At 33.5% G+C, this 14,453-nt stretch overlaps 2 protein-coding genes across 2 annotated transcripts in view; one reads left to right on the forward strand and one right to left on the reverse strand.

Moving 5' to 3' along the window:
* Positions 1–731: 731 nt before the first annotated feature.
* LOC126656025 (MICOS complex subunit MIC60, mitochondrial) lies at positions 732–6,487 on the reverse strand. The gene is made up of 12 exons (XM_050350467.2): positions 6,229–6,487; positions 6,033–6,096; positions 5,042–5,779; positions 4,145–4,246; positions 3,857–4,006; positions 3,674–3,751; positions 3,433–3,525; positions 3,198–3,317; positions 2,129–2,206; positions 1,822–2,001; positions 1,313–1,414; positions 732–1,189 (listed from the first exon to the last, which is right to left on the reverse strand). Exons 1-12 carry the CDS (start codon positions 6,237–6,239, stop codon positions 953–955), a joined length of 1,953 nt encoding a protein of 650 aa, XP_050206424.1. The 5' UTR covers positions 6,240–6,487; the 3' UTR covers positions 732–952.
* A 2,619-nt stretch (positions 6,488–9,106) lies between these two features.
* The window catches only part of LOC126655413 (uncharacterized), a 10,277-nt gene continuing 4,930 nt past the window's right edge, over positions 9,107–14,453 (forward strand). The window contains exons 1-3 of the mRNA XM_050349596.2: positions 9,107–9,205; positions 9,497–10,075; positions 10,400–11,008. Coding sequence (XP_050205553.1) covers positions 9,526–10,075; positions 10,400–11,008 — 1,159 coding nt within the window. The 5' untranslated portion in view covers positions 9,107–9,205; positions 9,497–9,525. The remainder of the gene's footprint in view (positions 9,206–9,496; positions 10,076–10,399; positions 11,009–14,453) is intronic.

The raw sequence follows: 14,453 nt of genomic DNA on the forward strand, positions 1-14,453 counted from the left end.
GGAGCGATAAAGGAACAGCGACGGAGGCGGAGCAAAGAAAAGAATAAAGAAGCAAAGAAGAAATAAAAAAGAAGAAAAAAGAAGCAGAGAAGAAGAAGAAGAAGAAGAAGAGAGGAGAGAGGAGAGAGAAAAAGAGAGGGAAATATTAAAAAAATGACAGCTATAACATGAGAGTAAGAAAAATATAATTACAGTAAAAAATTAATAAATAGTAAGTATAATTATAATATAAACATGTTTTAGAGTAAAAAAATTAAAAAATTAAAATGGTGAGGTATTTTTTCTATCTTTTTCTTATTGAGGTAGGAAATCAAATTATTTTTAAAAATGGAGTATTTATCCTAATTTTCTCAAAACAATTCAAGTTAAAATGAAACTTGGCTAAATTCAATCAATTGTTTCAGGCTTCAAATTAAATTCAGAGCCATAATTTTCTCCACATGAAAACAGAAAAAAGTTTAAGATAAGTTAACATACTTGGCTTTACTGAAACCAAATTTCTATATCCAATGAGTTTTCAATTTTATTTTAGGCTTATAAAAGTTAGCAGCCTCACAGAAGAGGTATTTTATAAAACTTCTGATACAAACAATTGAACATATCGAACAAGTTCAAATTGACGTAACATAAAACTTATATTTATTCTATCGATAGTTAGTATCATCAATATACTTCTATGATCCCATAAACACAAGAAATCCATCCTTCGGAAAAGAAAATGTAGTGCAATGTGAGCCTCACGAAACAAAAATTTATTCATGGAGGTATGCAAAATGTACACAATTTTTTGGCGTCATGAGTCGATAACTCTTGCAGAACTCTAGTAATTTGGTGTGGCAGAATGAAACTCATTGTCATCATTTCTGTGTGGGTAATTTTATCACAAAAAAGAAATACCTCAAGCTTGAAAATCAGTTTTGCTTGTAATGCTAAATCGATGATGCTGACATTATTATTGTGTAAGGCTGATGCAGGCAGCATATGACTGAAGTACAGTTAAAGCTTGTTCTGTAATAGCTCTATTCTTTGCTTGTCTCACCCAATCGCCTGCTATTCCCTCTGCCTCGCTGCCTCTTAGTCCTTCTTGAAGAGCATTAGCTGCTTCAGCAAGCTTTCCGTCTGCTAAGAAACTCTCAACTCTACTAATGACAGATTCAATGCCATCGCCAGATGGGTCGACTTCTTTCAACTGCGACAAAAACAATTTCAACATACTTTACTACCAAGCAATTTAGTTAATTAACTGCGCCCTGGTAAAGGGTATTTCAGCAAATAGGTTAAATATTCGGAATATAACATCAGATTTTCATACCCTCAACCAGGAAGCAATGTGTGCCGTAGCATGTGCCAATATGCCACCACCACCAGGTGGGATTAGAATGTAGTGCCGCAACGTCCCTTTCAAGGCATTGAACTGAGAGAAAAATTGGAGATTAGTGAATAAAGAAGAGAGGACGTTTTTAATGCATTTGAGAACTAGTACAGCAGCAACGAGGGCAATGAAATTATATGAATGCCAATAGACATGCCATACTAGACACACAGTTTACAGAACTATGAAACTAACTAGTAATAAGTCATTTTCTTAATCTATGGAAAAGAAATTGTAATGAAATAAAAATCGAAAAGTCAATCTAAAAGAATCACTATCTACATAAAGTCATCATTATCTTTTTGTTGTTTCCGTGTCTTCTGGAATATTGGTGGCGGTGCATTTAAATCTTCAACACCTTCTTTAGAGAAGAGAAAAGGGACCAACTTTTGGCTATGCCTCAACTATTTACTAGCATTTGTGTTTAAAGATACCATCAAATAACTTGCCTTTTGGTTTAACTGCAACAGGGTATCTGTGCCATTGGACCGAGTTTCTTCGGGGAGGGTTGATAAGACCAAATGAATAAGAGAATCTTTATCAATGCCTTCTAGATAGGTGTTTAAAGCATCAAGCTCTTGCTGAATTGGAAGGCCTTTGGAGAGTGCATCTTCTAAAGCGAGTGCTCCCTGCAATCAGCATGGAAGATGTCAATTTTCCAGCTAGACCAAAAAGGTCAGTTTAGGAAAGACAATAGTGACACAAGTGAAAACACGTTAAAAAGAGTAACAAATAAACTGATAGAAAGGTTACTACCAAAGCAAGCTTGTGAACAGAATGAATCTGGCGAGCCTCTTCAGAACGAGCGTAGAATGCCATACACAAGGCATTAATCTGCAAAAGCACCAGAATTCTGACTAACTGATTATGGAGCAATCCATGGCATTACATGATAATTGTTTGAAAGAAATAAAATGCATAAAGCAAATATGAAGCAAAAACAAATTTATAACAAATAAACATAATGAGAAATACGAGTTACTAATCAGAATGAAGCGTTTAAACTTTAACGTTCAATTTTAACATTTTCTCGGCAATTTTTCAGTAGCGCCATGTGGAAACCAGAAAATGGATTACTCCTGTATACTGCACTTAGAAGGGAGTGACTTATACTTAATATTCAATACAAGCAAAGCAGAATATCTGGAGCTTCATGTGCTGTAACATACTAACCTTGTCAGAATTAGCAAAAGGACAGGGTACATGCAAGCGGTTGATTGATAATTTGCCGACTTAAAACGTATGTTGCTAATCTATACTGAATGTTATTCATTCCACTATTTTTTTACAAAAAGTTTCTGACACCTAATACTTATTATAGTGGCATTTGGTTTTATGTCTTAGTTCCTGTGTTCCCAATAACTCTGTTCCCAATTGAATTTACTTTAGTATAACAAAACACATAGATATAGAGCATTTGACCCCCCTTAGGATCCTTCAGCTTCATTATAAGTTATACACATAAAAAGAACAGGGCGAATTTGCATGTGAAAACAAAATGCAGTCATCAACTATTATGCATTTGTTCATATTCCTAGTCCTACAAGGCTACAACAAGAATACAGTTCCATAAGTGCTATTTCTTTTTGCAGTCCAGAGCAAGCACTTCAATTAATAAGTTTTTCTTCTTACTTATAACCATTAACAAGGTTCCACCTTAGAACCTCTCTTGTTCTTTTCAGTAATTTCCTCCACTAAAACCAATAGAATATTTCAAAGAATCATATGGGACGATTAAAATACAGAATTTGCATAGAAGAGTTAAAACTCGTATCAACATAAAAGAATTAATTATATTTCCAAATGACTCGAGCAGGTATCTTACATTGAGATTAGCTTCAGCCATTTTTTCAATCTGTGCAGCCTTCTCACTAGCAACTGCAGCAGTCAATTCTGCTTTGGCTAGCTCCTGAAGCTTTTTCAAAGTCGTTTCTGCTTCACTTTCCTTGCAATTTTAATAGAATAGAGTTATCACTTAATAAGTTGTCATGTGATGGAATAGGGCCTATAAATTTACTACATTATCTTACACTGGAAAACACAAAAGAGAATATGTCTACCTTCTGTTCAAGTTCTATCTTAAGTTTTTCTTCCATTTTTTCTTGGAGTGTTCTGATGGCAGCTGCTGCTTTTGCTCTCTCTCTTTTTATTTCCTGAAATGCTGATTTGGTTACATATGATACCAAATTGCGGGAAGGTGTTAAATTGATTTCTTGTTCGTGGAGGTCATGCTTACTCATCCGTATGATTTAGAATCTGCTATAAGAAAATCAAGAATATGCAAATAGACATTTATACAACCTTATCAAGCATTGCAGCCTCTTCTGCACGCATGAGTTCCCTAGCCCTTGCGTCTCTTAATTCCTTTTCATACTTCTCCTAAATTCATAAGAGAATCAGCAGGAATAATGGGGAATAAGAATACAGAACATGCATCAACAACGTGACGTGAGTATATTGTTCTAGTAAATGAAGGAGTCCTACTTTTATCGCTCTTTTCTCATCAGCAAAGGCACGGGCATCCAACTCTGCTTGCCTCTTTTCAGCAGCATGAATTGCTTGAAGAAAACTCATAACCAATTTTCCATCATCTGTAACATAACCATCATTCAATTCCCCTATGGAACCATCAGCCTATTATTTCAAAGAATCAAAATTTAGTGTTAGCATCAGTGTCATTTTTATTTGTGTTTGTATTAGTGAAATTGACTATTCCTCACTGAATGAAATATGAGCATGCTCAAAATAGCAGCACATGATGCTTATATTAACCTGTTCTTCAAGGATCTCTGTTGCGGTGCTTTCTTCATTCCTATCCTTGAGATGATAAGACTCGAGTAAACTTGTATCTTCCACAGCATCGCCAACTGTAGACTGCAATAAAGGAATACTGTTAACATTATTTTATTAACCCGAGTAGAATAGCATAGCAACGTCAAGAATGATATCCATGGAAAATAAGTTCAGTAACCTGGGAACATCACCATTAAACTTTCTACTTATTCATGATAGGTGCATTCCCTGTCACAACTAGATATGCAAATACAGACCATCATTTGGTTTAGTGGGTTTTCCATAGAAGAGGTGTATAACCCCTAGTTTTCAAACCCAAAATTCTTTATATCAATCATAATTCCATATATGCCTGCATACACTGCAACCTAGACTGACAATAGGATATGAAAAATATTACAAAATTAATTTCTCAAGTTTCCAACTTTAAAAGAAGAGCAATTGTTAGGCAGATATCCTTCTCTCTGAAACAGACTTTGGTTAAATTTAGGATTTGTGCTAACATGGTTGGAAAAAAATAAACTATACGGCAAGAAGCCTCCTCATAGATCCTTTTTCCATTTAGGTTACCAGGGCAATTCATGCAATGGTTTCTGCACAAAGACCAGGCACAATACAGCCATCTAAAGGAAAATGCCTTGTTCATTTCTTGATATATTGTTTCTTAATTTTCCATTTTCAAGATAAGAAAAATAAGTTTCCAAGTAAATGAAATGGACGGGACTATAAAATCTAACATTAACTCTTATGTTCGATAGTGAAATGTTTAGAAAGTAAATCAAAAATTATTAAAAAATTGCAATGCCCTCTGAAGTCACATATTAAAAGAGCATGAAGCTAGAAAATTGACTTAGATATATGCAACTGCTAAATTACCTTTGAACTACTGTCTGTGGCAAGTTGCTGAGATGCCACTGCTTCCATGTTATATTTATCAGCAGCAACATTCACCTGATTTTGTATTTCAGAAACATGAACTCCCTCACTTGTTTCTCCAGTAGATTTTGATGTTTGGGAAATTTCTGGTTGTTGTTCATGCTGAACAGCAATTGAGTCATCTTCTTTTGGCACAACAGATTTTTCTTGAATGTAAGGCGTTTTTGTTTCACTCGGCGCTTCATGAGGATGAACATCTGACTGTAATTCAACCCTCTTCTCAGCCTCAACATGAGAAATATCATCATGAATTTCAGCCTTCTGCTTAGTTTCAACATGGGGAATATCAATAGGAGCTTCAACCTTCTGCTGACCTTCAAAATGAGGGAGGTCTATCTGAGTTTCAACCTTTTGAACAGTCTGATCTGCTTCGTGACTTAATTTTACAGGCTCTTCACTAGTGGTTGAAGGCAGTTGCTCTTCCAATAACTTGGTTTCCTTTTCATCTTTAAAATCACTTCCAACTTTAACTGAATTTTTCTCCTTTCTACCAATAAACTGGTCTAAATAACCCAATTCATACGCTGAGTAAACACCACCAACAAAAGCAACTCCAAAGATAATAGGCAAATAATTATTTAATTTGGGCTGTTTGCCACTAGAACCAGGTTTAGGATTTGCATTCTGCTGAGATGAGGTTGAAAACTCGTTCCTTATAGAAAGTAATGAAGGTAGCGGCTGCAATTACACGGTATACCGCATAAAAACAATTACTTAAATAAATACAATCATCGATAATCAGTAAAAAAATAACAACTATATGTACACCCATATCAAACACCATTATCATATAACTTTCCGAAAATTACTAAGTTCGATTAATGCAAGTACGGAATTAGAAACACATTGAAAAGCTAAAAATTATCAACAATGACCTAATCCCAGTGAAATGCAGAAATTAGTCAATAATTTATCCCCATTAATTACATACCTGAGATGTATCTCGCCTTGGGATTCTCCAAACTGACCGACGAGAGGATAGTTCCAAAATTGACCTGCAATAAACAATGGCAGTAATGTTCATATGAGTAAAGAAGCAAAAGCCCTAAAAACACAATCACTTTTCAAGTCAAAGACAAAATCGGAAACGATAAATAAATTAACCAAATGTAATGTGAAGTGGGCACCTTCGAAGCATCGTTTTTGGTATACAATTTTGCTGTAGAGGGAGCGGAATTGGTGTCAGTGAAGGTGTTCGATGAAATGACTGAGAGAAAACCAGAGGCTAAGCTATTGACATTGAATATTAATGAATCGTGTGTTGGTCAGCGTAAATAATTATTGAGCCGTCTGATCTTATGGAAGTGAAGAGCGATATTTTCCGGCGGGTGCCGGTATAAAGGGTGACTGAGAGAGAGATGGCCGGCTCGGTCGAGTGAACGATTATTTATTTATACTATATATAAAAGCACGGATGGGGGACAGACACTTTTACATTAATACCCTTAATATTATTTTAACTATTATTATAAATAATCAATAAAATTATAGTTCTAATACAACTCATAAGATATTTTCTATTCCTATAAAATCTCTAATTAATCTCTTCTATTCCTACAAAATCTATAATTAATCTCTTAATAATTTATTTTAATGTCTTTTTATTAGCTTAATTTAATTTTTTTATTAACTTAATAATTATCTTTAATCCCAATTATAAGCAATATAAACAGTGCACACTTTTATTAAAACCCAAATATTAGGCTTTAGTTATAATTGTACCTTATAATCCTACTTCTAATGCAATTCCTACACTTCTACCCAATTCCTATACTAACTTACGGTTTACCTCTAGACTTAATTATAATTATAAATTCCATTATAGCATCTAATCCTATTTCTACAAATTCTAAATATTCTCATCAATCGTGTTGAAAATCTACTGCTAAAAATATATTTAGTTCTATTTAATTAATTATTAATTTAATAAATAAATTTATTTCAATTATATCATACAATCGTATTTTATTTTAATAATTAGTCTTAGATAATCATAAAAAAACGAATTGAATATCACATGAAACACAATTATTAATTGGATTAATTAACATCCTCTCTTGAAATAACAAAAGACTTTTTGTTGAATTTTTTTGTTTTTTGCTGTTAAAAAGAGGCCAAGACCAAAAGATTAACAAGTTTTACACAATTTAGGAATAGAAACACCATCCATAATGATCCTAGAGCACTAGAACATTATATATTAGTTATCATTAAACTAAAGATAAATTCGTGAAATTTTTTTCTTGAAAAATAGCAATCAAATCAATTTTAACCAAAAAAAGTCCACACCTACATTATTATGTACAAATTATTAATAAGTGATTAAATAAACTAATTTAATATATAAATAAAATATATTGATATAATTAATAATAAATTAAATTAATGCATAAATTGACGAGTTAAATTACGAGCCACGTGCATAGCACGTAATGCGAAACTAGTTTCTTAAAAACTACTCACCTTATAACTTTTTTTTATTTATATCATGACCAACGAAAATTTTTAATTGTACCCTATTTTTTATTTTTATGTTTCATCTCTATCTAATGAGTTCAATTGACCTATTTTCTTTAAAAAGAATATAAATTAGTCCTTCATTTTTAACCTATATTCTGATAAAACGTTAATGTTAATCATTTATGTATCTTGTTTTTAATAATTTCATCCTTAAAATAATTAAATTATTAAAAAATTTAATTTTGGGGTACAAATGAAACAAAAAAATCGAAAATAGGGTACAATTGAAAATGTTCCTATGTCATGATATAAATGAAAAAAAATTATAAGGTGGGTGGTTTTTAAGTAATTAGGCCATTTATTTATTTTTAGTCCTCGAGATAATTAGTTAATTGCTGCTATTAATCCAGACATTGAAAAAGAGCATTTTTAACCCCTTTACGTTTAGGTTATTGCACGAAACAGATTAGAATGCAGATTCCATCAATTACTTAATTAGTGAAAGTCAGCAGTGGCCATAAGATCATGTGAATTAAAAATTAAAACACATAACCTTAATTAAGAAAAGTTGACTGTAAATTTTGGAAAGTGGATAAACTTTGACGAATATATCAAATTCAACAACATTTAAAAGTTGATAATACAGTGATTGACGATTTGTTCATGTTAATCATTCGATATTTTCGTTTTAATGAAAATAAAAGAATAAAAAAGAAGATCTTTTGTTGATTGATTTTAAAGGAAACTGTAACATCATAATAGAAAATTATTCACAACATATCATTTGATTTTGAATATTTTAACTCAAACAATTAACTCCAAAAACATTTAGATTTCGAGAGCAACTTTCATTAGAAGTGAACACCCTCATTCAAATAAATGAGAAGTTTTACAAAGCAATTTAATTATTTCCCCTCATCACATAAAATATTTTTCAAATTTAATGCAAAAAATAATACAATAGATTTACCATTTACTGAAAAATTAGCATATAAAGCATTTTTTTTTTTCATAATGGATTTCATATCAAATCAAAATTATCTACCCATATTCAATTTATATAATTATTAACTCCACTAAAATTTGATGATAAATTCATACAACACTTTCAGGTTTCATCAAGATAAATTAACAATTACACAGATATGTAAAAGTGATGATAATTCAGCTTTAATTAAAAAAATAGTGAATTTCTAAAAGAAGAACTTGGAACAGATATATCATTGTGTCATTATCACAGAGGCATCGTTCAGTTTAAAGAGGTGTTTTTGTACTATAAATAACATTAACATTTAATTAGAATATAAATTTAAAATAAAGTATTATTTTAAATTTTTTTCAAATAAAAAAATGTCGATTTAACTTTTTAGAGTAAAGATAAAATATAAAAACCCAAAATGTGATATAATTGACATAAGTCATGGTAATGAAAAAAATATATTTTTAAATAAAAAAAATACATTTATTAATAGATTATAAATGTTCAAGATTAATTTTGGGCTGGCTAAAGGAGGCCCATAAAGACATTAAGGGAACCTCTCTATTCTCTTCCCCTAACCTATTGCAGTTTTCCTAACCCTAAACACAGCAGCGCCGTTCATGTTCCTCTTCATCTGATTTTTGGTCTCCGATTGCTAAAAAAAGGTACGCCTTTTCCAAATTTTCAGGCGAGCCAAGGCGAGCGCTAAAGCGCATAAAGCGCTGGCCTGACTGAAGGCGCCTCGACTGGATGGTCTAGAGGCGCCATCAATCTTTGGCGCCTCGCCTAAGCGCCTAGGCGCACCAGGGTGTTCTGAGGTTAACCATCTCTTGCTGACTATATGTTAATTTGCATCATTATTTCAGTGCTTTTTGTTTCTGATATGACCATGCATTTGGGATGTCTCTTAACATTAGATATTTTCCACTGAGTGGATGATTTTATGTTCTGTGTAGGATTGTGAAAGTGATTTTGGTTGGGAAGGATGTCATCAAAATACCCGATTCTTGACAATCGGCCAATAGATAACTGGAAAGTTACAGAGCTGAAGGAAGAGCTTAAGAAACGGAAATTGGCAACGAAAGGTTTGAAGGATGATTTGATAAAACGCTTAGATGAGGCTCTTAGAACTGAGAGGGAAAATAATGAGCAAGATGTGATCACTGGTCTTGATTTGGATAATCAGCCTGAGCCAATTGTTTCTGAAGAAGGTCAAGTTGTTTCTGACGATTCACCTATACAAATTGAGGATGTGAGTGCTGACCATGTTGATATTAATGATAGTGCTGAAGCCATAGGCCAAGAACCTAAGGAAAATGTCTCAGTTAGTGATAATGATTCTTCTAAGGTTGGAGGGGAGCCTGCTGCTACTTTTGAGGCTAGCATTGAAGTGTCTAAGAATGTGGCATCTGAAGTAATATTGGTTGGGCAGGATGCAAAAAGTTTTGGAATAGAGGAAGAGAATGGGGACTCCAAGAGCCAGCCGGACAACGAGGGTTCCATGCCTCAGCCGGACAACGAGGGTTCCATGCCTCAGCCGGACAACGAGGGTTCCATGCCTCAGCCGGACAACGAGGGTTCCATGCCTCAGCCGGACAACGAGAGTTCCATGCCTCAGCCGGACAACGAGGGTTCCATGCCTCAGCCGGACAATGAGGGTTCCAAGCCTCAGCTTGAGAGTGAGGTTACCGAGCTTCAGTTGGGGAGTGAGGGTTCCAAGCCTCAGTTTGGTAATGTGGGTTCAAAGCCTCCACTTCAAAATGAGGATTCTGAGCCTCAGCCGGATAATGAGGGTTCGAAATCTCAGCTGGATAAAGAGGATCCAAAGCCCCAAGAGGTGAATGAGTGTTTGAGGGCTTCACACGAGGATGTATTGCATGGCTCTTCTACTCCAAACAAACAGGTATCCGAGGTCAGTCCTAATTTAGGGTTTCAAGTAAAATCTGATTCTATTTCTACTGATTCTGTGTCAATTAATGAAAAGACTGAACTAAAGGATAATATAATTACTGACAATGTCAAACTAGAACTAGATGTTAATCCAGAAATGGTGGAGGCATCATCCAACAATATGCCCCATGTTGGTGGCGAATCACATCCAATGGATGTTGAAGAGCCACTAGACGACAAGGCATCGGTTGAAGAGAAAGATGATATCAATGCTGCAAGTGCAGATGTAAGCAAGAAAAATGATATTGTAGATGTGGGGGAGTCTGAAAAGTTAAATTTAGACAGAAGTTCTGGTGATGACTCTATGGAGGAAGATGTTTTGGAGAGTAAGCAAATTGACCCAAAGTACCACACTGATGATGTGGGAGATAAAAGTGAGAAAAGAACTGAAATACATGTTGTGAAAGAGGAAAATCTTGTTGATGTTGTGGGGAATCACTCGTCTATTGATGAAAAGGACATGCATGTTGAACAGAAATCTCGTCCAGCTGTTATTGCTGAGAAAAGAAAGCTTAATGGTGGGTGTTGCATTCTGAATGTTTCTTCCTATTTAGAGTAACCCTTTTGCAATATTTTTATTCTGATATATACACTTCGGCTTACTTGTTTGTTTACAATATTATCTTGCTTTAAAATTTTAATTCATTACTATATTTATGTATAGGTTATATTATTTCAAATTACAATGTTTTGTGATGCCTCACTGTAGCTAGGGGTGAGCATCGGTCGGTTCGGTTCGGTTCGGTTTCGAATCGACCAAAACCGACCATACCGAAATTGCTTAAATGTTCAACCGAACCGGAATAATTTTAACCAAAAACCGAAATATTTTTTGACCGAATTTTTCGGTCGGTTCAGTTCGGTTTCGGTTTTTTAATTCGGTTTAAGCTTTTTAAAAAGTCTATCATTTTTGACCCAAAATTAAACGCATACTAAAAATTATAATAAAGCCACAAATTACAACCATATGAACTTAAATTACAATTTATAATTTTAGTAAATACACTAAAAAAAAGAAAGAATACAACAAAAACAATAAATCTAATACATTAACAAAGATCTATTTATAAATCTGATACATTAACAAAAACCAATAATAATAATATATCAGAAAAAATCTCCACTTTTCAGCAACTTGATCTTGTTTGAAGTTACGGATCTGTCAAAAAAAACAAAAAAAATTCAGAAGAAATTATACCATTAATAAGATGTATAAAAAAATGCATGAAACAACTAAATTTATACCATGGATTACAAAATATAAAAATAAATAGAAAAATATATGATTAAACCTTTATCTTTTAAAGGGTTTGAAGCAAATCTCTAATCTTAAAGCAAACTAACAGATTTAGAGTAAAATTGACGGCCTACTCTTATTCGTTGGAAATCATTTGATTATTTTGAAAGGTATAAACTAGAAAGATTGAAGATTTAATTAGAAGAGTGGAGAGAAAAATTGGGTTTGTGGTGAAAGATTAGGAAGAGCAGAGAAAAAGAGAGGACGGCAAGAGAGAGTGAGATGAGTGAGAGGACATGAGAGAGAGAGAGAGGAAAAGAAAAATAGGGTTTCAAAAGTTAAGGTGGAATATATACCATGTAACATTAAAGATATTCTAGAAATAAAAATAATCGAACCAAATAATTACATCTGATTCGGTGTGCTCGGTTTTTCGGTTATTTCGGTTTTTAATAATCTTAAACCGAACCGAAAACCGATCACCAGACTTCTACTTATCCAACACCGAACCAGACCGTTTTAACCGAAAAACCGAACCAAACAACAAATTTTGGTTCGGTCCGGTTTTTCGGTCTGATTCGGTTTCTGCACACCCCTAACTGTAGCTAATCATGGCATCCAAAGTTTGAGAACTTAACAAATGCTGCATATGGGTTCATTAATCTGCAGCTCTATTTCTGATATTGAATTATAAAAAGCTTTCAGCAAAATTATTTTTGGGTGGACTTGATTGAAATTTATAGCCATGGTTGATTTTATTGCTTGCCTTGCTTACTATTGGAGCTTAGTATTTTGGAGGGGCTATTCTACATTTGTTGATAGTTCTAAATAAAATCTACTGTATATTTTGAAACTGAGTTGTAGAAGTCTTCAATGAAATTATCTCTGGGTGGCCCTTGCTTGTAGAATAACAACGTATTTGACTTATGCTCGCCTTGCTCATTGGTGCTTATTATCACGAAGGAGATGAGCTGGGCATATTGAAAAAGAATTGGTCTTAACATGTCAAGAATTGATAGTAATTTATCTATATGGAATTGATAAAATGCATGGTTTACCTGAATTAGATTTGTGATTGCGTGTTTAATAAATTATCTGTTATGTGTGGATAAAGAAACTGCCAGGATAATTCTTAATACACCATCATAGGAAAAAAGAGGTTTACATCTCTCTTTCACCAGCACATATTTGCATAATATCTGTCAAGACCTTAAAATTGCATCTTGTTTCACGAGCATCTTTCCAGAACCTTGCTTTCTAATATAAATTGTGTAGTTAAACTTATATGCTATTTTTAGCTCTAGTCCACAAACAAACAAAGAACTAGGCAATGTTATAGGTGCTTTAGGAAAGAGTACAAATCCGGCTGTCCTTTTTATGCTGTCTTTTGTTCAATTACAAATAGTATTTTACAAAGAAGTGAAAAAACCTTTTGAATCAATGGCATCTTGCTTCACTAATGGCTTTCCAGATCCTTGCTTTCCAAATTTAAACTGTGTATGTAAACTTATAGGATAAGATTATGTTCTAACCCACACACTAGCAATGCAATAGGCAATTTTAACATGCTTTAGGAAAGAGTTCAAATAAGGCTGTCCTCTTTATGCTTAGTCTTTTGTTCTAGTACACAGTATTTTCCAAAGGAGCTAATTGAACTACTTTGGATGCAGTTATTTGGTTTTTGAAACTAGTAGGCATTGCATGATGAAGTTGTCTTAGGTCACAGATTCAGTATGGTAGAATATGGTTAAGGGCTAAGCATTCAAATAAAGTCTTCTCTTTTTGTTTTATATGTATAGAGTTGACTTCTGCACTCCTGCATATTCAGACTGCTTTAGTCTTCTTTACATGTGAAATTTGTGTATCATATGAATTTATTTTTTGATCCTTTTTTATCCATGTTGAAAAATTATGCTACTCTTATTTGCTAATTCCCCTGGAACCTCTTTCATTATGGATATGATAGAAGTTGTGTATTTATCTATCAAATTTTGTTTGGTTATGGAAATAGAAATATTTTAATTTGCATTACATCTTTCGTCTCTGACTCCCTTTGTGAATGATTAATTTTGCTAATGAGTTGTCTCTTTAGTAAATGAAGTGTTGGTCAAATAATTTTAGTTATAGCTAATAATAGGATTGGGAAAAGTGAAAAATGCCCATATAGAGTATTTCCAGTAGTTTTTTTTAAAGTGAAAAATGCCTTTATAGAGTATTTTCAGAAGTTTTTCTCAACGTGCCAATCTGGTACACGGGAAGGGGCTGATTGAGGAAGAGAGGGTCCATATAGCTTTCTACTTATAGTGTTTACGGGAACTTTCTCTTCTATTTTGACCTAGAGAATAAACAGAAGAGGAAGAAACCCTCTTTTTGATTAGTTTCGCTATTGCACCACTGAGAGAGCGTTAAGCTGATTCTCTCAAAAGGAGAGATTGATAAACTCTTCTGGCTTTTTGTCTACTTATCTTAGTGATGGAAAAAGTTAGGGATTTTCTCTGGATTGAACTTTCATGAGAACTATATGCTAATGCAAATGTGTATGTCTTTTGCATATATACTTTATATATAGTATAAAGAGCTAAGGTGAATTTCAGATTGAAGTCAACCTTAGTTTGCCCTTTTTTGTCTAGAAGAGGAAACACAAGTTCATCTGCTTTTTAATTTCCAATTTCTTCGAAGGGTATGGTTTGCTTCTCCTTTCTAAAAATTGAAGCCTAATACTCGAA

This window comes from Mercurialis annua, linkage group LG7 (assembly GCF_937616625.2).
Source record: "Mercurialis annua linkage group LG7, ddMerAnnu1.2, whole genome shotgun sequence".
Classification (NCBI taxonomy): domain Eukaryota; kingdom Viridiplantae; phylum Streptophyta; class Magnoliopsida; order Malpighiales; family Euphorbiaceae; genus Mercurialis; species Mercurialis annua.

Coding starts and splice junctions, on each gene's coding strand:
- LOC126656025 (XM_050350467.2), bottom strand. Junction 4,007..4,144: donor CAGAGATCCTTGAAGAACAG/GTTAATATAAGC, acceptor TTGAAATAATAG/GCTGATGGTTCCATAGGGGA. Junction 3,752..3,856: donor ATGAGAAAAGAGCGATAAAA/GTAGGACTCCTT, acceptor TTATGAATTTAG/GAGAAGTATGAAAAGGAATT.